The sequence below is a fragment of the Oncorhynchus clarkii genome, unplaced genomic scaffold (assembly GCF_045791955.1).
Source record: "Oncorhynchus clarkii lewisi isolate Uvic-CL-2024 unplaced genomic scaffold, UVic_Ocla_1.0 unplaced_contig_11287_pilon_pilon, whole genome shotgun sequence".
Lineage (NCBI taxonomy): Eukaryota > Metazoa > Chordata > Actinopteri > Salmoniformes > Salmonidae > Oncorhynchus > Oncorhynchus clarkii.
Genome location: NW_027258466.1, coordinates 46,506 through 72,357, shown reverse-complemented (window position 1 = coordinate 72,357; position 25,852 = coordinate 46,506). Strand labels below are relative to the sequence as shown.

The 25,852-nt window shown below is 44.7% G+C and overlaps 1 protein-coding gene across 1 annotated transcript; it reads right to left on the bottom strand.

The window, feature by feature from the left end:
- Nucleotides 1-1,144: 1,144 nt before the first annotated feature.
- LOC139396987 (zinc finger protein basonuclin-2-like) lies at nt 1,145-23,757 on the bottom strand. Its single transcript, XM_071143934.1, has 4 exons — nt 23,698-23,757; nt 21,785-21,887; nt 16,990-17,225; nt 1,145-1,255 (listed from the first exon to the last, which is right to left on the bottom strand). The coding sequence occupies exons 1-4, from the start codon at nt 23,755-23,757 to the stop codon at nt 1,145-1,147; spliced, it is 510 nt and encodes a 169-aa protein (XP_071000035.1).
- Nucleotides 23,758-25,852: the final 2,095 nt, after the last annotated feature.

The following is a 25,852-nucleotide window of genomic DNA, read 5'->3' as shown; positions in this document are numbered from 1 at the left end:
TGTGTGTGTGAGGTCCTGTATGCACCATGTGTCCCACTCCCCTCCAGCCTGTCTAGCTCATTCCCTCCCTGCTACTTTATGAGTAGAGGCTGTTACAGCTCACGTCAGGACACAGTGAAGTGTCTAAACGCTTCCATTCACACGGGACGTGACACACACACTCACACTGTGGGGCCACTGCCTTGTAACTAACACACAGAGAGAGAGAGACAGAGAGAGACAGAGAGAGACAGAGAGAGACAGAGAGAGAGAGAGAGACAGAGAGAGAGACGGAGAGAGAGAGACGAGAGAGAGACGGGGGAGAGAGAGAGAGACGGGGAGAGAGAGAGAGAGACAGGGAGAGAGAGAGAGAGCGAGACAGAGAGAGAGAGAGAGACAGAGACAGAGAGAGAGAGAGAGATTGTGTGTGTGCAGCAGCATGTGTGTGATTCACTAGTTTGTGTGTGAGGCGATAGTGTTAACTAAACTAGGGCCTCACTGGAGCTATTCTGGAAGACTACACATACTTTCTAGTGCTATCTGGGAACCCAGTGCTATTTTAGGACTGGAGAACCTTTGCAGCACTGTTCAGGGAGCTGTACCCTAGACGTACCCTGTATTGGGGAGGGACTCTGGGCCCTTTGATTGTAGAATGCAGGAACCATATTCATTCTACATGTCTGGCCGTCAATTGCTTAGTGCAGTAGAGAAAGGAGGTGCCCTAAGATCCTCTAGGACACTAACGATGACCCCTTACAGCTCCTTAACCCCACCTGCAAAGGGCCGTCCCTGTGTGAGAGCAGCAGTGACAGTCTGCCTCCTCCTTTCCTCTACTGTTGACAGATCAATAGGAGACAATGTTCTCAGGAGATCAGCATCACAACGTCAACGCTCTCACACCTTTGCCATCCGTGTCGCTGACCTTGAAGTAAAATTCAATTTCCCTCCACAACAACAAAGCAGAAGGAACGGAAGGTACTACAATAGACACTTCTGATCCCCTGGCCATTTCCCCTTCCGACGCAACGCACACAGGATTATGAAGGAGATGGGGAGAGAAATGGATGGAGGGAACGGAGAGAGAAAGGAAGAAGAAGAAGGGAGGAGGTAATTATAACATGGTCCGTCTTTGAAAAACCTCCAGCAGGACGGCAGATCCCCAGCCTCAATTAGACACGCGGCTGCTGGAGAGGGCTTCTCGCTGGGGGAGAGTAGCAGCCGCACCGGGGCGCCCATGCTCGCTACTAGGCCCTTTTGAGGGGAATTCCCCCAGGCCCTGACACAACAGGAAGAAAAAAGGGAAAGGCGAATGTAGGAGCGAGGGATCCCATTAAGGGGATGAAGGTGTTGTGTATCGCACATGTCGTTAATACTGGAGGAATATTCCTTTTCTATGTCATTATCACTGCCTAGTGGTACTCAGAGGGAGCCAGAGGAGGATCATGGGTAGGCTGGTGGACCCCTCACTCAGCTATGGATGGAGAGAGACAGAGAGAGAGGGAGAGAAGAGGGAGCGAAATAGAGAGAGTGTGAGAGCAAGAGGGACAGAGAGAGAGTGTGAGAGAGTGTGAGAGAGAGGGAGAGAAGAGGGAGCGAAATAGAGAGAGTGTGAGAACAAGAGAGACAGAGAGAGAGTGTGAGAGAGACAGAGAGAGAGGGAGAGAGGGAGAGAAGAGGGAGCGAAATAGAGAGAGTGTGAGAGCGAGAGAGACAGAGAGAGAGAGAGTGTGTGTAGAAAGTGCAGAGAGGTGGGAATACACAGAGCAGCGCGAATCCAACCAGCATCTTGGATAAAGCTGTAGGATTGTCTGCGTGGCTTTGAAGTTGGCCCTGTCTTAGGGGATTTGGGCAAGGGGGATGGGTGGAGGGGGTAGCACTGGGAGTTGGAGAGAGGTAGGCTCTGCTCAGCTTGATCAAACCCACCGCTTGGGTCCCCTGGGGGGGGCTAGGAGACCTGACCATCTACCATGTATGTTAAATACATAATTTCCCCATCCTCACGCTGCTCCCCGGGCCACATTAGCCCTCCCAACGCATGTATGCCCCAGTTCAACACTCTATCTATCCACCATAGAGTATGAATGGGTTTACATTTGACCATGTATACAGTACTAATATACTTTGGGATCCCGCTAGGTTGATATAGCGTTCTGCTAATATGAATGTGACCACCATGCATGTAAATGTGGGGGAGATTAGTCGATGAGGATGATGAAATACATGCCCATTACATGCCTGGTCCCATCAGGAGGTTTACAGTAATGAGGCCCTTACTAAAACCCTGCTCTGTGATTTTAGGCATCCATTGGCTGTCACTGTACTAAAAAAACCTGACAAAACAAATCAACAAATATATATGTTATATTATGATGTTTAAAACAAAAGTATTTTCACATACACCGGATAGGTACGGTTAAATGTGTTGTTTTACAGGGTCAGCCATAGTAGTACAGCACACCTGGAGCAAATTAGGGTTAAGTGCCTTGCTCAAGGGCACATCGGCAGTTTTTTCCTCATTGGCGACATTTCAGTTACTGGCCCAGCGCTCTAACTGCTAGGCTACCGGCCGCTCTGGAACTGGAAGCCAGTTGCACTGCTTTTTGTCATTGTTCCCCTCTGATCAGGGACTGATTTAGACCAGGGACACCAGGTAGAACAGAAAAGCAGCAGGCTCCGGACCTCCTAGGGTCAGAGTTGAACACCCCTGCTGTAGATGATTACATAAAATACATCAAACTAAGTGTCGAGAGATCATTCCTTCAAATAAATGTTTGTGTTATCGGTTTTCAATTGACTGGCTTGTTGTTCGTCCTCTGTGGTGTGGCAGGCCATCATTATCCAATTAGGACGGTATTGCTGGGCTGGAGGGATGAAAGGAGAGACAGAGGAAATAGAAACAGAAGAGAGAGAAATAGAGGGAGCTTCCCACTGAATGCAGGTCTGTTTGCCCAAGCTAAGTGTGTGTGTCCTAGAGTATGGGAGTGTGACCTCTAGTAAAACACCATGAGATACTAAACATTCATGGAGCAGACTAGAGACTAAGCCAGAGGGACTGTTGGGGAGGGAGAAGGAAAGTGAAGAAGCGAGAGACAGAGGGAGAAAGAGAGAAAAAGAGAGGGAGGGAGAGGACAAAGATGAAGGAGTGAAAAAGAGAGAGAGAGTAACTCTCTGTGTCCCTGTGCTGTACATGGGGGGATCCAGGGAGGCGGAGTTAAAACAACAACACAGAAAGCTAAATAGCACAACACAGAACTGCACTTCATTGCAGCGAACGCCAGAGTACACACACAGATAACCTCAGCAATCCTTCCTCAGCTGGAGAGAGAGAGGGAGGGAAGGAAGGGGGGATTGAGGGAGGGAGGGGGCTGCAAAAGGTAATCAGGGTTGAGAGAAAAGGAGGGCAGAGAGAGATGAAAGAGAGAGGACAGCGGACAGAAAGAAGTGGTCGAAGAGGAGAGGACCAGAGAGCAAGATGGAGTGAACGAGAGAAGACGGAAGGAGAGAACAGCAAAAGATAAAAGACAGAGTGAAACAGCATAACGAGGGGACGGCTAACAAGGGACAGACAGAAAGAGGACAGAATGAGAGAAATAAAAGGAGGACATGAAGACAGAAAGAGAGTGATGGAGAGAGAGAGAGGAGAGCTGTGTGTCAGGGGGGCGTGATGTGAAGAGAATCTAGCTGCATCAAAGCGGAGGAGAGGAGCAGAGCGGCACTACAGCCGTGACCTGAATGTGCTCCCAGCCCTCTGCTGCTAACAGGATCAATGGCAGGCCTGCGTTGGGCTCACCTCAGGCCCCTGGGCAGGCTAATGAAGGCACACACCACACACACCACACACACCAATGATCAGTGGTGCTCGTGAAACCAGCAGTGTGATCTGACTACACCTGTCATTATAAGAAATCAAGATAACTCAAAAGATTCCATCTGTTTGCTTTACAAGGGATGTAGCAGATGTTTACAATGGCCCAGATTTTACTGTCCAACGCTTTGACACATATGCATACACACACACACACACACACACACACACACACACACACACACACACACACACACACACACACACACACACACACACACACACACACACACACACACACACACACATGCGAATACACGCGGATACACACACACTCTCACAAACACACAGAGAGGGCTGAGAAGATCACAGCGTCTAACTGCTAAGAACGTAGATCATTTCACTTGTAAGCCCTCAAAGTAACTTCTCTCTTTTTACTATGAGGTGCAACTTTTTAACTCAACTTCCACCTGATGTCACGTCATAGCCGAGGTGTTATTAGATAACGCTGAATAACATCTAAATGGTTTCACATAATTTATCACGATTCGTTTCTGTCTCCCAGGCTATGGGGCCGTGCTGAAGCTCCATTGTGGCAGAGAGTCAGAATCTGGTCCAAATCCAATATAAGGGGAATTACTTCCCAAATTCCTTCATACGATGTAACCTGCGCATAACCCCCCCCCCCCCTCTCCCTTCCAGCTTGAATCCATTTGAAGCTTGGTTCTGGGATTGGAGAGTGGGACTATGGATTGGCATGTGCAGCACTGATGTTAGGCCCTTGATGTAAAGACCTACCTACTTTACTGTAGTCCGCTCTGAGGTGCTCTGGGAGAAGTGACAGGGAGAATTCTCACACTTACATACAACAGTATACATTCTGGATACATTCTGGATCAATATTCATCCGTATTATATAGGTTATAAGGGGAATTACAGTGATACAACGAACAGGGTCGGTGTGTCATATCGAACTTCGTTCAGGTGTGAAGAGCTTCTGCTAACAGCACATACAGTATCTATGGAGAGTACGGTGTCTAGTACTAATGAGGTCTCCTCCATCACACGAGTCCTCCAGCCTCAAGTCACATCCCTCTATCTCTGACCCTGTCTGAGGAGCGTGTGAAAGCGAAAAGGAATGAAACCATAAGACCATGGGCACTGGGGCAGCTGGCGGGGACACATATTGTGTGTGTAGAAATCACCTTGATTCAGTGCACCGGCCCCTTTGATGTTGCCTGGAGCTGAACAACTCCTCGCTCTGAGCCAACCCTAAGCCTTAAAACTCAAATCTAGCCTGACGTCCCCCACCCCCCTCCTGAAAATCATAACCATATGACAGAGAAGAAATTCCTCCACCTTAGGAATCGCTTCGACCCGTCCATCTCGCTCTCCGACCGAGACATCAGGCCAGAGATAACAGAAAACAGGTTACGAGACGATGGGAGGTGATGGGAGGAGGAGGAGGAGGAGGAGGAGGAGGAGGAGGAGGAGGAGGGAGGAGGAGGTGATGGGAGGAGGAGGAGGGAGGAGGAGGAGGAGGGGGAGGGAGGAGGAGGAGAGGAGAGGTGGGTTAAGAAGATCACGTCCCGAAAAATTGCATGCAGCGTGACTACCTAAAATGGAAGTTTCTCAGGCAAGGGATGGAGGGATGGAAGATAGGATGACCTTCCAGTTGACAGAGTGAGAGATCGAGAGAAGGAGAGGGGGAGGAAAAAAACGAGTCAAATATGAAATCTGACTCAAATTAGAAAAACATTCCTGTTCTATCACAGTTGAGAGCCTCAGCCAGACCCTGCAGGAACAACCAGTACATGTACTGACTGAGTGTCTGACACACGTACTGGTTATCTGACACACGTACTGGCTATCTGACACACGTACTGGTTATCTGACACACGTACTGGCTATCTGACACACGCACTGGCTATCTGACACACGTACTGGTTATCTGACACACGTACTGGTTATCTGACACACGTACTGGTTATCTGACACACGTACTGGTTATCTGACACACGTACTGGTTATCTGACACACGTACTGGCTATCTGACACACGTACTGGTTATCTGACACACGTACTGGTTATCTGACACACGTACTGGCTATCTGACACACGTACTGGTTATCTGACACACGTACTGGTTATCTGACACACGTACTGGTTATCTGACACACGTACTGGTTATCTGACACACGTACTGGGTATCTTACACACGTACTGGTTATCTGACACACGTACTGGTTATCTGACACACGTACTGGTTATCTGACACACGTACTGGTTATCTGACACACGTACTGGGTATCTGACACACGTACTGGGTATCTGACACACGTACTGGTTATCTGACACACGTACGTACTGGTTATCTGACACACGTACGTACTGGTTATCTGACACACGTACGTACTGGTTATCTGACACACGTACGGTACTGGTTATCTGACACACGTACGTACTGGTTATCTGACACACGTACTGGTTATCTGACACACGTACTGGTTATCTGACACACGTACTGGTTATCTGACACACGTACTGGTTATCTGACACACGTACTGGGTATCTGACACACGTACTGGGTATCTGACACACGTACTGGTTATCTGACACACGTACGTACTGGTTATCTGACACACGTACTGGGTATCTGACACACGTACTGGTTATCTGACACACGTACGTACGTACTGGTTATCTGACACACGTACGTACGTACTGGTTATCTGACACACGTACTGGTTATCTGACACACGTACTGGTTATCTGACACACGTACTGAGTATCTGACACACGTACTGAGTATCTGACACACGTACTGGTTATCTGACACACGTACTGGTTATCTGACACACGTACTGGTTATCTGACACACGTACTGGTTATCTGACACACGTACTGGTTATCTGACACACGTACTGGTTATCTGACACACGTACTGGTTATCTGACACACGTACTGGTTATCTGACACACGTACTGGTTATCTGACACACGTACTGGTTATCTGACACACGTACTGGTTATCTGGCACATGTACTGGTTATCTGACACATGTACTGGTTATCTGACACATGTACTGGTTCTAGGGGATACTATACAATTACGACTTCACCCATGTAATAACCACTTCCATACATGTAATTACATTATAATAACAACAAAATAGTCCCCTTTATGAAAATCGGTGTGTTTGAGTGCGTTTGGTAGCCAGTGTGGGTGAGGGTGTGTTTATGAGTCTGTATTTGTTATTGTGTGTGTTTGGTCTGCGTGTGGTGGCTGGCCCTGGCTCCCTGTTCATTCCTCTCTCTCTCCTCCTTGTTAATCGCATCAGCTGGTTTAGCCAGAGGACATCCTTCATTAAATAAATCAGGAAGTAGCATATTGGGTAGTCTGGCCCCTGCTTTGCGCCACGGGTTTTACCCCTCTAACAAATTCCTTTGCTGCGCCCAGATGTCAGGTATTTGAATAAAACGGCCTCATTGTACCTCCCCTCCCCTTACCCCTGTGTCCCTGAGAGATGGAGCGAGGAAAATATAGAAGGAGGACGAGGGAGGAGTGTTTGGGAGCGTATTGGAGGTGTGTGTGTGTGTTTGTGTGCAGTGTAGTGTGTGTGTTAGCGGTTCCATCTGGGTCTCCTGGAAGCGCGGTGGAGTCAGGAAAACCGCATCTCATAAAAGGGGGAGGAAGCCCAATGTTCTACAAGGACAGAACATTACAGAGAATGTCGCTCAGGAAAAACCTGGGCTTGGGCCCACATGTTGGCTGGCTGACTAGGCCTTCTCTCTCTCCCTTCTCTTTTCCTCACTCTCTCTCTCTCTCTCTTTCTCAATATTTCTCTCTCTTAATAGGCAAAGGAACATCGAGAGAGAGAGAGAGCGAGAGAGAGAGAGACATCGAGAGAGAGAGACATCGAGAGAGAGAGAGAGATAGATATATATATATATATATATATAGAGAGAGATAGAGAGAGATACATCGAGAGAGAGAGAGAGAGAGATATATAGATATATAGAGAGAGAGAGAGGGAGAGAGAGAGCGAGAGAGATAGAGAGAGAGAGAGATAGAGAGATATATATATAGAGAGAGAGGGAGAGAGATACATAGAGAGAGAGACAGAGACAGAGAGAGAGATATATATATATATATATATATATATAGAGAGAGAGAGAGAGAGAGAGAGAGAGATAGAGAGCGAGAGAGAGAGAGACAGAGACAGAGAGAGAGAGAGAGAGAGGGCCAGACTGATAGGAATTCCATCTGTCGGGACGGAGCGGAGCGGTGACAGGCGGAGAGAGAACCAAAGGCATCTGGTCTCCATTGGTGCTGGGGGGTGCGGGCCAACTAACAGGGCCTGCTCTGGCTCTGGAACCATACGAGGGAGAGATGGATGGAGAGACTGAGGGGTTGAGCCAAGGACCTGGCAAAGGGAGGACAGGGAGAGGAAAGAGAGAGAGAGAGGGAGAAAGAGATAGAAAGGGAGATAGGGCCCCCGATGACTGGCAGTCGTGAGACCTGTCTCGATTTTTCACACATTGCTTTGGATTGGGCTTGGATGAGGGGGGTATGGGAGGTTTGGCAGGGTGTGGGGGGAGCCGAGTTAATCACAGTATTCTGAGGAGAGGAGTTGAGAGGAGTTGTCCTCAAAAGCCTAGCGTGTGTGTGTGTATGTTGTGTGTGTGTATGTTGTGTGTGTGGTTCATGTGGATGTTTGCTGATACGTCTTTGGGTTGAGATCAGAACAAAAGAGAGGAGAACAGAGGTGTGATGATCAGTCAGCACTGTCAGGGGAGACAGACCTACTATACAGCCAGCATAGCTCACAGCCAGATACACTGAGGTAGCCATGAGGAGCTCTCTGAGGAACACACGCATATGTTCATAAGGGAAACAGATCTATATGTTGGGATGAATATGTTCAGTAGGGATTACCATGATGACTAAATGTACCCAAATAAATACTGGATGATACAAGCAGAATGAGATTGTTGTGACAAATGCCATCACAGTAGTGATGGAATGTTATCATATTGTATATTGAATGAATGAGAGAAACATGATCTGGTACATGTCTGGCTAGGGGATGTGATCTGGTGCACGTCTGGCTAGGGGATGTGATCTGGTACACGTCTGGCTAGGGGATGTGATCTGGTACACGTCTGGCTAGGGGATGTGATCTGGTACACGTCTGGCTAAGGGGATGTGATCTGGTACACGTCTGGCTAGGGGATGTGATCTGGTACACGTCTGGCTAGGGGATGTGATCTGGTACACGTCTGGCTAGGGGATGTGATCTGGTACACGTCTGGCTAGGGGATGTGATCTGGTACACGTCTGGCTAAGGGGATGTGATCTGGTACACGTGTGGCTAAGGGGATGTGATCTGGTACACGTCTGGCTAGGGGATGTGATCTGGTACACGTCTGGCTAGGGGATGTGATCTGGTACACGTCTGGCTAGGGGATGTGATCTGGTACACGTCTGGCTAGGGGATTTGATCTGGTACAAGTCTGGCTAGGGGATGTGATCTGGTACACGTCTGGCTAGGGGATGTGATCTGGTACACGTCTGGCTAGGGAATGTGATCTGGTACACGTCTGGCTAGGGGATGTGATCTGGTACACGTCTGGCTAGGGGATGTGATCTGGTACACGTCTGGCTAGGGGATGTGATCTGGTACACGTCTGGCTAAGGGGATGTGATCTGGTACACGTCTGGCTAGGGGATGTGATCTGGTACACGTCTGGCTAGGGGATGTGATCTGGTACACGTCTGGTACATGTGATCTTATCATATGGTGCTACAACAGGCGTCCATACTGATGATGACATGTAATGGTGAGAATAACCCCCGATAAAAGCAACAGGAAAAGGAAAAGGTCAGCAAGACAATACAGACAGTTTCCACTAAACAACCATTTTGTTTCTATTATTTTCTGAAAATCTAGCACTAGCAAGAGAAGTGTGGGTTTGGGTCTGTAATGATCCCGCTGGGTTTTTCAGTACAATTTCCTAATGGAATATTTTACTGCACAACAGCCGTGGAGTGGCGAGGACCACTGCGAAGGTCATTAAAGCACTTTTTGAAATTAAAACAGTTCAAAATGAGATCACGGGGAGCGATTGTGTCCCTACGGTGGCTATAAGAATGTGTTTACTGAGAGCAGAAGTACAGTGCGTTAGGCCTCATTAGCTTATTGCTATAGATGCAATGTGTGTGTGTGTTCACGTGTGTGCATTGTTAACTATGCTATTGTTAAGAGTGAATCAGCTGTAGAGGTTATAGCGATATATAATTCTGTTTGCTAATGGTTTATAATTGCTGATTGTGTGTGTGTGTGTGTGTGTGTGTGTGTGTGTGTGCGCATGTGTGTGTGTGTGTCTAACTGTAATGTGAAGATCAGATCATGCAAAGGTCCTTAGGAGAGAGAGAGAGAGAGGAAGAGGGAGGGAGAGGAAGAGAGAGAAGGAGGGAGAGGTAGAGCGAGGGAGAGGAAGAGGGAGAAGGAGGGAGAGGTAGAGGGAGGGAGAGGAAGAGGAAGAAGGAGGGAGAGGTAGAGGGAGGGAGAGAAAGAAAAAAACAATCATTCATTTTAATGGTTATTGATGTTATTTATAATTCCCCTCACTTCACAAATCACAATTCCAACCACTTGACGACCTATTGAGCTTTTTATGCTATCGATTCATTTCCTCCTGCTTAAACAGTCTATTACAATGGTAAATTGCGAAGTGTACGCATATTTAGTCACGCCTCAACAATATATTTACCCTTCTTATGCTGTACGTGACCTAGCATAATGCATTGAGATGGAGAGTAGAATTTGTCTTTCCTGCTGGGATAATTAATTAATATCTCATAGAATCATAATTGTAGGATTACAAAAGAAGGAAATTGAATGATGGGAAAAATCGAATTATGACAAACGTGCAAATATTCTTACTGATGAGGAAAACAATGATGATAATTATGATAGTACTGATGTTGATAATCATGACAATAACCATGATAACAGTCATGTTTACTCTACAAAATAAAGTGACAGGAGGTTGATTATCTTGGTGTCTGGAAGGCATGTCGTGGTGTATCAGCTCAGTAATCTGTGTGCTGGGAAGGAGAGGTCCGTGGCGTTGGGAAACAACCTAAATGTCCACATAGGAGAGAAGGCAGAACCAGATGAACCTACGTGATGCACCCCTCGAATCCTGCTCTGAGCTTTACAAAACAGTTGTATGGACACACACACACCCATACTATGAAACACACACACATAACTAGGTATGTAGGGACAGACACACACACATAACTAGGTATGTAGGGACAGACACACACACATAACTAGGTATGTAGGGACAGACACACACACATATGCTTAAACACTAAAGTACACACAGGTTAGCTACACCTGGTTTCTGGTAACACAGTGTTAAGTTAAGGGCAAAGCCTTCACCTTTATGTTGCAGCATTCCAACCCAAACAGATGAACAGAGAGAGGGGAGATAGAATGAGAGAAAATAACAGAGAAAGTGGAGAAAAAAACCTCACTCTCTTCACGGTCCTGAGATCACAGCAGTGTGGGTGCTGACAAAGGACTGTGTGTGTCGTCTCTGTGCCTGCGGGTGTGTTCCTGTGTGTGTGTGAGTGACAGGCGGCAGGGCCCAATCGGCCGGGGAGCGGGGCGGACAGTGATTACGGGTGACAGTGGTGTTACCGTGGAGACAGGTGAACGCTGGAGAGTGGAGGGATGGAGAGAACATTATTCATATATTCAGAAGACTGGCTGGGACTTTCAACATGTTGTATCCCCTGCAGTCAGACATTACACGGTGCCACTGGCACTGGATCCACACACACACAAGGGAGGGAGGGAGGGAGGGAGAGAGGGAGAGAGGGAGAGAGGGAGAGAGCTGACACAACATACTGTAACTTAGACACGGGCAGACGAGCAGAGAGAAATGGTGTGTTTATACCTGTCTGTGTGACTGTGAATTGATACATGGTGGGTGTGTTCCTGTCTGTGTGGTTGTGTTCCTGTCTGTGTGGGTGTGTTCCTGTCTGTGTGGGTGTGAAATAATACATGGTGTGAGTGTGAGGCATCAGAGGGCCTGAGGTGTATTCTGTCAGCTCAGTGTCTTGGGCTCTATGGTGCAGCACTGACACACAACACCCTGCTGCACACACTGGTCATGACAACACACACACTGGTCATGACAACACACTCACTGGTCATGACAACACACTCACTGGTCATGACAACACACTCACTGGTCATGACAACACACTCACTGGTCATGACAACACACTCACTGGTCATGACAACACACACACACTGATCAGGACAACACACTCACTGGTCATGACAACACACACACTGGTCATGACAACACACTCACTGGTCATGACAACACACTCACTGGTCATGACAACACACTCACTGGTCATGACAACACACTCACTGGTCATGACAACACACTCACTGATCAGGACAACACACTCACTGGTCATGACAACACACACACTGGTCATGACAACACACTCACTGGTCATGACAACACACTCACTGGTCATGACAACACACACACTGGTCATGACAACACACTCACTGGTCATGACAACACACTCACTGGTCATGACAACACACACACTGGTCATGACAACACACACACTGGTCATGACAACACACACACTGGTCATGACAACACACACACTGGTCATGACAACACACACACTGGTCATGACATCACACACACTGGTCATGACAACACACACACTGGTCATGACAACACACACACTGGTCATGACAACACACTCACTGGTCATGACAACACACACACTGGTCATGACAACACACACACTGGTCATGACAACACACTCACTGGTCATGACAACACACACGCTGGTCAGGACAACACACACACACTGGTCATGACAACACACACACTGATCAGGACAACACACACACTGGTCATGACAACACACTCACTGGTCATGACAACACACACACTGGTCATGACAACACACTCACTGGTCATGACAACACACACGCTGGTCATGACAACACACACACTGGTAATGACAACACACACACACTGGTCAGGACCACACACACACTGGTAATGACAACACACACACTGGTCAGCACCACACACACACTGGTCAGGACAACATACACACTGGTCAGGACCACACGCACGCTGGTCAGGACCACACACACGCTGGTCAGGACAACATACACACTGGTCAGGACCACACACACACTGGTAATGACAACACAACACACTGGTCATGACAACACACACACTGGTCAGGACAACATACACACTGGTCAGGACCACACACACACTGGTAATGACAACACAACACACTGGTCATGACAACACACACGCTGGTCAGGACAACACACACACTGGTCATGACATCACAACACACTGGTCATGACATCACAACACACTGGGCAGGACAACACAACACACTGGTCATGACAACACAACACACTGGTCATGACAACACAACACACTGGTCAGGACAACACAACACACTGGTCATGACATCACAACACACTGGTCATGACAACACAACACACTGGTCATGACAACACAACACACTGGTCAGGACAACACAACACACTGGTCATGACAACACAACACACTGGTCAGGACAACACAACACCCTGGTCATGAAATCACAACAAACTGGTCATGACATCACAACACACTGGGCAGGACAACACAACACACTGGTCATGACAACACAACACACTGGTCAGGACAACACAACACACTGGTCATGACATCACAACACACTGGTCATGACAACACAACACACTGGTCATGACAACACAACACACTGGTCAGGACAACACAACACACTGGTCATGACATCACAACACACTGGTCATGACAACACAACACACTGGTCATGACAACACAACACACTGGTAATGACAACACAACACACTGGTCATGACATCACAACACACTGGTCAGGACCACACACACACTGGTAATGACATCACAACACACTGGTCATGACATCACAACACACTGGTCATGACAACACAACACACTGGTCATGACAACACAACACACTGGTCATGACAACACAACACACTGGTCATGACAACACAACACACTGGTCATGACAACACAACACACTGGTCATGACATCACAACACACTGGTCATGACATCACAACACACTGGTCATGACAACACAACACACTGGTAATGACAACACAACACACTGGTCATGACATCACAACACACTGGTCATGACAACACAACACACTGGTCATGACATCACAACACACTGGTCATGACAACACAACACACTGGTCATGACAACACAACACACTGGTCATGACATCACAACACACTGGTCATGACAACACAACACACTGGTCATGACATCACAACACACTGGTCATGACATCACAACACACTGGTTCCTTTCTCCCAAAGCCTGTCTTTTCTAAATGAAAGAGGGATAAACAACTCTAAACAGGCCAAAAGAGTCAAATAAAAGTGAGGAAGAGATGGAGGGAGGAGAGATGTTGTGTGAGAGGGAAGGGAGGAGAGATGTTGTGTGAGAGGTAAGGGAGGAGAGATGTTGTGTGAGAGGTAAGGGAGGAGAGATGTTGTGTGAGAGGTAAGGGAGGAGAGATGTTGTGTGAGCGGTAAGGGAGGAGTGATGTTGTGTGAGAGGTAAGGGAGAAGAGATGTTGTGTGAGAGGTAAGGGAGGAGAGATGTTGTGTGAGAGGTAAGGGGGGGTTTATTAGTTGGATTGTAACGTGTGCGCGTTGACGATTTCTTGACGTGTGTGTAGGGTTTGTCATTCTCTGACGCGCACGCACGCACGCACGTACGCACGCACGCACACACACACACACACACACACACACACACTCACGCACAACAGATCATGATCTGGGTGTTGACTTCAGTGTCGTGGGAGTGAAAGGAGGATGATTGAGTGAAAAGCCAGAGAGAGAGAGAGAGAACATGGAGGGGTTTTCTATCCTATGATCAGATGTCAAGGATCATGTCATTTACTTCACAGGACAATAAAGGCAGAAAAAGGTTCTGAGTATTGACATGTCTGTATCAATCAACTGACTGAAATGATCAAAACCCTGAATGAAATGTAACATCAAATGTCCTTCTCAATTCAATGGGTTCACACACTGATCATCTCTTTCAGATTCATATTGTATTTCTGTCTATTACATCATTAGCTAAATACAGGAAGACATGTTTTTAAATCCCATCAATATCTCCCAGAACTCTCCTCCCTTGGATCTACCATGGAGCATTGTAGAGAGAATAAACCCACCACAGACGTGGCTGCCCTGAGAGAGAGAGAGAGAGAGAGAGAGAGAGAGAGAGAGAGAGAGACAGACAGATGGAGAGACAGACAGAGAGAGAGGTAGAGAGAGAGAGAGGTAGAGAGAATAAACGCACCACAGACATAACGTGGCTGCCCAGAGAGAGAGAGAGAGAGAGAGAGAGAGAGAAAGAGAGAGAGAGGTAAAGAGAATAAACGCACCACAGACATAACGTGGCTGCCCTGAGGCTGGGAGATGATTGAATTTCATAGCTACTTACAGGCTAATAGGCTACAACGACTGCTCACTGTCCTTAAGTGACTGACAATTTGGGCTGCGGAGCGAAACCTTTGAAGGCCTTTTTGAAGAGATCTGGAGGGGGGGTTAGTGACTAGTCTGGGCGGTTTGAACAACGATAGTTAGATAGACAGTCTATTAGAACCAGCTGATCCAACCACACTGAGTTGGAATGTTTGGACAGCCAATGGCGAGGTCTTTCTCACAGTCTCAGACTATACGGGTTGGACGAGGATTGGAAGACGAATAAGTAATTTTTTGTCAGAGTGCAAAATAATTGAAAAATGATATCAAAAGAAAAAAGATACAACTAGATAGATAAAACAATGATTTGATGGATTTTTTAAACAACGCAAAATCAAATCTCCTGGGTATATTGAGTCTAATAAATCCAGCAACTCAACCTAAAGCCTGTAAGAGTGCATGGATCTGTTTGTTTGTGTGTGTATCTCCATTGTGTGTGTATTGTTCTGTGTGTGTGTGTCTGTGTGTTCGACAAGTCTGCGAGCAGTTTACTCACAGAAGCTGTTTCCACATACAAGGCCTCAAAACTGCCCTCTCCTCCCTCCATCTCTCCTTTCTCTCCAGCCATGCTGTTCCACTTACCCACACTCCTTTGTGGAACACAAGCCCCAGCCACGGTACCTTGTCTGCCTCGCCGCCACAACGCTGCTATTGGCTTTGGACAACACACACACCACCGAACACCCAAACCACAAGCACATGTTCCCTCGTTCTTAACTAATTCATTCAGGAACACTTTGGTTTGGGTTTTGAGAGACCGAAACCTCTACCTTTGATTAAGAAATGTGTCTGACTGCAATTATATGGGAGGGAGGGAGGGGTAAGTACGATGGTGGTTTTATAGTCTGCTGGCGTGACATTTTTCTATTCTATTTTTCACTTCTGTTTTTCGTTGTTGTAGAGGGACACTGTTGACGGAAGTTGTTGGAAACAAAGAGGAAAATTAGAGAAATATTGAGCGATAGCTTTTTAAACACGTTCAATTGTTGCTACTGTTTCTTTGATAGATAGCCTTTGGAAAAGTACTGCAATGTTGAGAGTGATTTGCGGGCCCACTTGGTGACATATATAGAGGCTGCAATGAGTCTGAATAAGTGGACTTGTTAAACATCCAAGAGAATCACACACACTCACATCTGGGAGTGTGTGTGTAAATGATTACAGTGCATATTCACATCTAAAATATGTTACGTGATCCATGTGTATTCATATTCAGTGATCAGTTTGTAAGTGTGTATATATTTGATTATAAACTGGGTGGTTCGAGCCCTGAATGCTGATTGGCTGACAGCCATGGTATATCAGACCGTAAACCATGGGTATGAAAAACATGTATTTTTCCTGCTCTAATTAAGTTGGTAACCAGTTTATAATAGCAATAAGGCACCTCGGGGGTTTGTGGTATATGGCCAATATACCACGGCTAAGGGCGGTGGTATATATCTCTAAGAACAGCCCTTAGCCGTGGTATATCGGCCATATACCACACCTCCTCGGGCCTTCTTGTTTAAATATTACACTGTGAATGTCTATTACGTGTTCCTAATAGAGCCTACCTGCAGTATGTAACCCCTGACATAGTCCCTCAGGGTCCAGCCCAGGCCGTGCAGTATGTGGAGCACCTCCTCTTGCTTCAGAACACTGAACAGACGGTCCAGCAGGATCTTCAGTCTGACCGGCACCGCCTGGGTCCCGTACAGCATCAGGCTGCTGATGTCAAACACCACGTTGGACTGAACTATCTCCACCTGGGTGGGGTGGTACAGGTGCTGCGTGCTCAGCTTGTCCAGCGCTGGGATGAGGGGACAAGGACACATCAACATGAGTAGGCTTAAACATACACACAGGACATACTAATTCAATGACAGTTCATTAGTCAATAAAAAACAGACGTTTTGGTTAAGAAAATGTGTTTATGTTAAATGTTTTTATGGTTAACTTTGAATCCTCTTGCATATACTCTGCAGGTATACACACACATGCAGGTGCCTAAACACACACCCTGCCAGCCTCACCAGGTAATGACTATCACGTTTCCCCTGTCTCCAGTCTTCTCTGGGAGGTAACAGACCAGGGAGATAACAACACATCTATGAGATCAAATGTAACTGACTGCCTTTCTCTATGTAGTCTCTGTCTCTCTCCTATCTGCCTCTCCTCTTTTCATCTCTCTCTTTCAATCTCTATTTGCACCTACAGTGTCTCTCTCTCCATCTCTCCCTCCCTCAAAGTGCCCCATCTCCCTCTGTCTGTGTCTCTCCTTTTCAACCTCACTTTATTAAGTAACTATGGAAGCATTTCACTGTTAGTATGGAAGCATTTCACTGTTACTATGGAAACATTTCACTGTTACTATGGACACATTTCACTGTTACTATGGAAACATGTCACTGTTACTATGGAAACATGTCACTGTTACTATGGAAACATTTCACTGTTAGTATGGAAGCATTTCACTGTTACTATGGAAACATTTCACTGTTAGTATGGAAACATTTCACTGTTACTATGGAAACATTTCACTGTTAGTATGGAAGCATGTCACTGTTACTATGGAAACATTTCACTGTTACTATGGAAACATTTCACTGTCAGTATGGAAGCATTTCACTGTTAGTGTGGAAGCATTTCACTGTTACTATGGAAACATTTCACTGTTACTATGGAAACATGTCACTGTTAGTATGGAAACATTTCACTGTTAGTGTGGAAGCATTATACTGTTACTATGGAAACATTTCACTGTTACTATGGAAACATTTCACTGTTAGTGTGGAAGCATTTCACTGTTACTATGGAAACATTTCACTGTTACTATGGAAACATTTCACTGTTAGCATGGAAACATTTCACTGTTAGCATGGAAACATTTCACTGTAAGTATGGATTTCACTAAGTAAGTAAGCATTTCACTGTAAATAATTAAGCATTTCACTATAAGTAAGCATGCATTTCACTGTAAATAATTAAGCATTTCGCTGTAAATAGTAAGCATTTCGCTGTAAATAATTAAGCATTTCACTATAAGTAAGCATGCATTTCACTGTAAATAATTAAGCATTTCGCTGTAAATAGTAAGCATTTCACTATAAGTATGCATGCATTTCACTGTAAATAATTAAGCATTTTGCTGTAAATAGTAAGCATTTCACTGTAAATAAATAAGCATTTCGCTGTAAATAGTAAGCATTTCACTGTAAATAAATAAGCATTTCGCTGTAAATAGTAAGCATTTCACTATAAGTAAGCATGCATTTCACTATAAGTAAGCATTTCACTGTAAATAATTAAGCATTTTGCTGTAAATAGTAAGCATTTCACTGTAAATAAATAAGCATTTCGCTGTAAATAGTAAGCATTTCACTGTAAATAAATAAGCATTTCGCTGTAAATAGTAAGCATTTCACTATAAGTAAGCATTTCACTGTAAATAATTAAGCATTTCGCTGTAAATAGTAAGCATTTCACTATAAGCATGCATTTCACTGTAAATAGTAAGCATTTCGCTGTAAATAGTAAGCATTTCACTATAAGTAAGCATTTCACTGTAAATAGTAAGCATTTCGCTGTAAATAGTAAGCATTTCACTATAAGTAAGCATTTCACTGTAAATAGTAAGCATTTCGCTGTAAATAGTAAGCATTTCGCTGTAAATAGTAAGCATTTCACTATAAGTAAGCATGCATTTCACTGTAAGTAAGCATTTCACTGTAAATAATTAAGCATTTCACTGTAAGTAAGCATTCATTTCACTGTTACTATGGAAACATTTCACTGTTAGTGTGGAAGCATTTCACTGTTACTATGGAAACATGTCACTGTTACTATGGAAACATTTCACTGTTAGCATGGAAACATTTCACTGTTAGCATGGAAACATTTCACTGTAAGTATGGATTTCACTAAGTAAGTAAGCATTTCACTGTAAATAATTAAGCACTTCACTATAAGTAAGCATGCATTTCACTGTAAATAATTAAGCATTTCGCCGTAAATAGTAAGCATTTCGCTGTAAATAATTAAGCATTTCACTATAAGTAAGCATGCATTTCACTGTAAATAATTAAGCATTTCGCTGTAAATAGTAAGCATTTCACTATAAGTATGCATGCATTTCACTGTAAATAATTAAGCATTTTGCTGTAAATAGTAAGCATTTCACTGTAAATAAATAAGCATTTCGCTGTAAATAGTAAGCATTTCACTGTAAATAAATAAGCATTTCGCTGTAAATAGTAAGCATTTCACTGTAAATAAATAAGCATTTCGCTGTAAATAGTAAGCATTTCACTATAAGTAAGCATGCATTTCACTATAAGTAAGCATTTCACTGTAAATAATTAAGCATTTTGCTGTAAATAGTAAGCATTTCACTGTAAATAAATAAGCATTTCGCTGTAAATAGTAAGCATTTCACTATAAGTAAGCATTTCACTGTAAATAATTAAGCATTTCGCTGTAAATAGTAAGCATTTCACTGTAAGCATGCATTTCACTGTAAATAGTAAGCATTTCGCTGTAAATAGTAAGCATTTCACTATAAGTAAGCATTTCACTGTAAATAGTAAGCATTTCACTGTAAATAGTAAGCATTTCACTATAAGTAAGCATGCATTTCACTATAAGTAAGCATTTCACTGTAAATAGTAAGCATTTCGCTGTAAATAGTAAGCATTTCGCTGTAAATAGTAAGCATTTCACTATAAGTAAGCATGCATTTCACTGTAAGTAAGCATTTCACTGTAAATAATTAAGCATTTCACTGTAAGTAAGCATTCATTTCACTGTAAGTAAGCATGCATTTCACTGTAAGTAAGCATGCATTTCACTGTAAGTAAATAAGCATTTATCTTCCCCTCTACCCGGTCTCTTCCCCTCTACCCGGTCTCTTCCCCTCTACCCGGTCTCTTCCCCTCTACCCGGTCTCTTCCCCTCTACCCGGTCTCTTCCCCTCTACCCTATCTCTTCCCCTCTACCCTGTCTCTTCCCCTCTACCCTGTCTCTTCCCCTCTACCCTGTCTCTTCCCCTCTACCCTGTCTCTTCCCCTCTACCCTGTCTCTTCCCCTCTACCCTGTATCTTCCCCTCTACCCTGTCTCTTCCCCTCTACCTATCTCTCACGTCACCACCTCTCTCCCATCACCACCTCTCCACCTTACCCTCACTCACCTGCTTTTCTCTCCATCCCCCTCTCTTTCACTCCTTTTTTCCCATCCCTCCCTTCCTCCCTTCCTCCCACTCCTCCCTCCCCTCTTCTCTCTTCGCCTGTCTGTATGACACCTGGTTTTGTCTCCTCTGATCCCAGGACAGCCTTTCCGCTGACGAGGGCTTTGCCTGACAACACACTCTGCGAGACACGAACATCATAAAAAATGAAGAACTGCTTGTCAGAGTGGCTGCCAATGCCGAGATGAAATGAAAAGTGGGGAGAGCGAAGGGGAGAAGGGCCCTCTGACAGTTCAGAGAAGGAGATTAAAAATATTCAATGGGGTCCTGTGCTGATCGCTGAAGGCCCTCTCTACGCTTGGGCCAAACAGGTGTTTTCTTTTATCTTATTTTCCCCTCTGTTCCCTCCTTTCTATGCTTTCCATCTTCTTTCTTTCTTTCGCTCCATGTCCTTTTTCCTATGCCCCCTGAACAAGTCATGAGGTTGTCTCTTTCGTGGATATTGTTCTAAGGTAGTAGGTACAGGTATGACTTTGAACCAAAACACTTTTTAAATAAAATATATATAAAGTATTTAAATAAAATACACAAAGTATTTAAATAAAATACATAACGTTTTAAATAAAATACATAACGTTTTAAATAAAAGACATACACAGGACAAACACTAAAGTTGAACGGTATCTCTCTATGGTAACAAAAAATCAAATAAACATATTTATCAAATCTTTGATGTGGTAAAAACGTACTGAATCTTCCCTTTTAAGCGTTTATATGAACCTGTTACCTATAGAATCTACGAGGGGATAACACAGCCCTATAGGCACTGCATATTATACTGATCTCTTCAGTGACCCTGTATAAGGAGAGTACAGCTGTGTGTGTCAGGACCTCTCTGCTCTCTCCTCTGGCTAAAGAGACAGGTTTATGAGAGCATAGAACTTCACAGGACTAAAGAGGCAGAGAGAGAGAGAAAAGAGAGAGAGACAGACTAATATGACAAACTATTGCAGTTATTGCAGTTATACACTATTGTTAAAATGATTTCCTACCATACCACACGATCTTCTTGTAAAGAAATGTAATAATATTTCATATTACAACTACTGTACAGATAATCTTGGACACTGTGACTCCCATCACCCTGGTTAGTAGGTTGGCAGAATTCAAAATGGCCGTCTCTTACCGTGAGCCACCCAGCCGTGCTTGCACTGGTCACATGTACGCAGGTGGATCTTTCCTGGCTGGAAACACTCACAGGTGCAGTTCACCAGAGTGCAGCGAATGGCCTGTAGAGACGCAGGGGGAGAGGGAGAGAGGAAGGCCTTGTCAATCAACTGATCATACAGACAGAAAGAGAGAGAGATGGAGGGAGCAGGGAGAGGACAGAGCTCAGGCTACAGAGCACTCATCAATCAAGCAGTCACACAAACAGAACTGAAGGGTTTCACAGATAGACACCGTAACAGATGTACACCAGTAACACATCAACACACAGTCACACAGAGAGCTCCTTTCTCAAAGAGATTTATGTACTGCAATAGTTTTGAATTGTTTCAGCATAGTACAATTTGTTTATTAAATTACATTTTAATATTACAATTGTAGTACTAATTTCCCCTGTCAGTCCCTGTTAAAGCCCTCTGATGAATTCACTATGACCAGATTTCCCACAATACCCTTTGTATTATCTAATATGAATTATTTCATTCATTCATAACCTGACCCCACCTGAGCTGACAGAAACACTTTTCTTTTCTCCTCATTGAATATCTCACTTGTTTTGACTAAGTCACCATTAATCAATAGTAGAGGCTGAACTGGAGCCGAACCCTAAAAGCTTTTAGCAGTTAGAGGTCAAGTGTCTAGACAGCTCAGGAGAGTCCAACCCAGTCCACCAGAATCTGAAGGACTGGTCTGTCAATCATAAGTGCTTCAAAGTCTACAGGTCGAGACGTCCATTTTACAGGAAGAAGAGGTCTGTTTTACAGGAAGAAGAGGTCTGTTTTACAGGAAGTTGCTCTAAATGCTAGGCTAATTCACACCTCTATGGTGGAGGTTTATAGTGTGGATTTCACTGATGGAAATGTAAGATTTGACAGCTAAACATAGTTGGCATATGGTCTGCCTCACACCATTCTTCTGTGGGGTCTGTGTAACCACGTTAAATACCAACAATATCCACCATGAACAAGGATTTAGAAAAATGACTGTGGTAGAGGCTTCCAAATGTACACAGCTCCAAGCCACAAATTTCTCATTGACACGAATTCTGGAAGACATAGAGGACTCTGTACTAGGAATGAGGGAGAGAGGGGAAAAGGGGGGGGAAAGGCAGGGAGGAAAAATCCCCAAAAGCCCAAACTTTATATTAATCAATGTTGGCACCCCTTGCCTTATCAGTCCATTGTTATGTTAAAAGATGAAATTGATAAATTATAATAATTACATTGAAAACTCTCTCGGTCTTCAAAGACAAATTGCTTAAAGGAGAGGGGGAATATTTGTGGTTGTAGCGTATTAGCGTAGCGAGACGCTGCTATGGAAGTCATCCCTTTTCCAGGAAGAGTTTCATTCTAACATGAAGTCAGCGCTAACATTTTTCCTTCCAATATTTCTGTAGCCATCGACTCACAATCCTGAATCACAGACCGAATGGAGCCTGAGGTGTTGATAACATAAATAAATAACTTGGTAGAAATAGCACTGATTCAACAGCATGCGGATTGTGTGTTTCACGTTTGGTGAAAAGGATGTGGAGCCAATCCCAAATGTCTAAAGTCTGTGTTTCTGTGTTAGACTGCTTAGGGCTGTAAAATCTTCTGTAATCACACAAATGACAGAGGAAAACATTCAACCACGCTTGTAAAAGGGAATGATGTGTATTATAGTAGATGATGGATATGATTGCGGCCTCTTTATTTTGACAGGAAAATCACAATCATATCCAAGGTTCTTTGTCATCACGTGTGTATGCACGAGGGTGTGTGTGGATAAAGTATGTGCGTCTTAGCCCCACTTCAGAATAAGTCTGCCGCTCTTCTCTGCACAGAGAGAGTCATCACAAAACCAAAAGGTGAAGATCTCTTCTAACGTTACATCAACCTCTCCGGCCTCTAGGTCACCAGGCTGCTCGTTATGGAGCACACCTGTCACCATCGTTAGGCGCACCTGGACTCCATCACCTCCCTGATTACCTTCCCTGAATGTCACTCCCTTTGGTTCCTTCCCCAGGCGTTATTGTTTCTGTTCCTGTGACATGTCTGTGCGTTGTCCGTCTTTCTTATTTTGTATTACGTTGTGTTTATTTATTAAAACACTCAATCCCTAAACTTGCTACCCGACTCTCAGCACACATCGTGACACACACCTCTTACACTACAGTCATTTCCCAGAATTACTTTAGGAACTTCACCGATTTACCACACACACTATCTTATCTCACTGCAGCTGATTTATCGCCTGTGACCGGCAGTGTGACAGTGACGCGACACACACACACACACAGGGTCGTAGGTCGTAGTCCATGATGCAGATGACCCATATTTCACAAGGACCCATCAGCAGTTACACATCACTGAGGGACAGCAGTAACACAATCACAGGAACCAGTGTTCACACCATCACTGAGGGACAGCAATAACACAATCACAGGAACCAGTGTTCATACCATCACTGAGGGACAGCAGTAACACAATCACAGGAACCAGTGTTCATACCAACACTGAGGGACAGCAGTAGCACAATCACAGGAACCAGTGTTCACACCATCACTGAGGGACAGCAGTAACACAATCACAGGAACCAGTGTTCACACCATCACTGAGGGACAGCAGTAACACAATCACAGGAACCAGTGTTCACACCATCACTGCACATGGCAAAGGACACACTTATACATACAAGTAACATTCTAACCTCTGCTAGTGTATTGTACCTGTTCAGTACTGTAATACAAGCAGTCAATGTTTGATAGGACTCAATATCAAACAGAATGACATGCTGTGACCATGTCTACATGTAATCCCTCATGCCACACGGTGTTAGCCATGTCATTTGACTGCAGTACGTCAAGTATAAAGTGCCACTCCACTGTAACATGACCGTGACCGTAATAGGATTAAAAACTCTAGGTGTTTTAAACCAGATTAGCAGGAGGGAGGTATCAAAGTGAACACGAGCTAATCCCAGATTAACCATCAAATCCCACCACATCCGCCCAGTAGGTTGGCATCTGGGCAGACAGGGACATCGTTTAGTTTTTGGCAAGGTGGGAACGGGGATTACACCTTTAGTGTGTCAAACTGGTTGTCTATCGCAGGTGTGGCATAAATCAGGTACCCCCTCTGGTTTCAACCATGTAGCTAATCTGTAGAGGGTGCCGGTTTTGCTTTCTGCTACTGTTGTTTGTCTCCCTTCGGGCTCGACATGAGAGCTGAACCAAAGTGTTTATTTTGATTTGTCCTGCTTGCTAACAGGTTGGATTTGTCCTGCTTGCTAACAGTTTGGATTTGTCCTGCTTGCTAACAGGTTGGATTTGTCCTGCTTGCTAACAGTTTGGATTTGTCCTGCTTGCTATCAGGTTGGATTTGTCCTGCTTGCTATCAGGTTGGATTTGTCCTGCTTGCTAACAGGTTGGATTTGTCCTACTTGCTAACAGGTTAGTTTTGTCCTGCTTGCTAACAGGTTGGGATTTGTCCTGCTTGCTAACAGGTTGGATGTGTTCTGCTTGCTAACATGTTGGATTTGTTCTGCTTGCTAACAGGTTGGATTTGTCCTGCTTGCTAACATGTTGGATTTGCCTGCTTGCTAACATGTTGGATTTGTCTGCTTGCTAACAGGTTGGATTTGTCCTCCTTCTAACATGTTGGATTTGTTCTGCTTGCTAACAGGTTGGATTTGTCCTGCTTGCTAACATGTTGGATTTGTCCTGCTTGCTAACAGGTTGGATTTGTTCTGCTTGCTAACATGTTGGATTTGTCCTGCTTGCTAACATGTTGGATTTGTTCTGCTTGCTAACATGTTGGATTTGTTCTGCTTGCTAACAGGTTGGATTTGTTCTGCTTGCTAACAGGTTGGATTTGTTCTGCTTGCTAACAGGTTGGATTTGTCCTGCTTGCTAACATGTTGAATTTATCCTGCTTGCTAACAGGTTGGATTTGTCCTGCTTGCTAACATGTTGGATTTGAATTGCTTGCTAACAGGTTGGATTTGTCCTGCTTGCTAACAGGTTGGATTTGTCCTGCTTGCTAAC

Bases quoted from the DNA above. Each gene is read 5' to 3' on its own strand.
- LOC139396987 (XM_071143934.1), bottom strand. From the start codon at position 23,757: ATGGTGACAGGTGTGCTCCATAACGAGCAGCCTGGTGACCTAGAGGCC. The intron at 21,888-23,697 runs GTAACGTTAGAA...GCGTCTCTACAG, and splicing joins TAGAGGCCGGAGAGGTTGAT to GCCATTCGCTGCACTCTGGT. The intron at 17,226-21,784 runs GTAAGAGACGGC...CCCTCATCCCAG, and splicing joins GCACGGCTGGGTGGCTCACG to CGCTGGACAAGCTGAGCACG.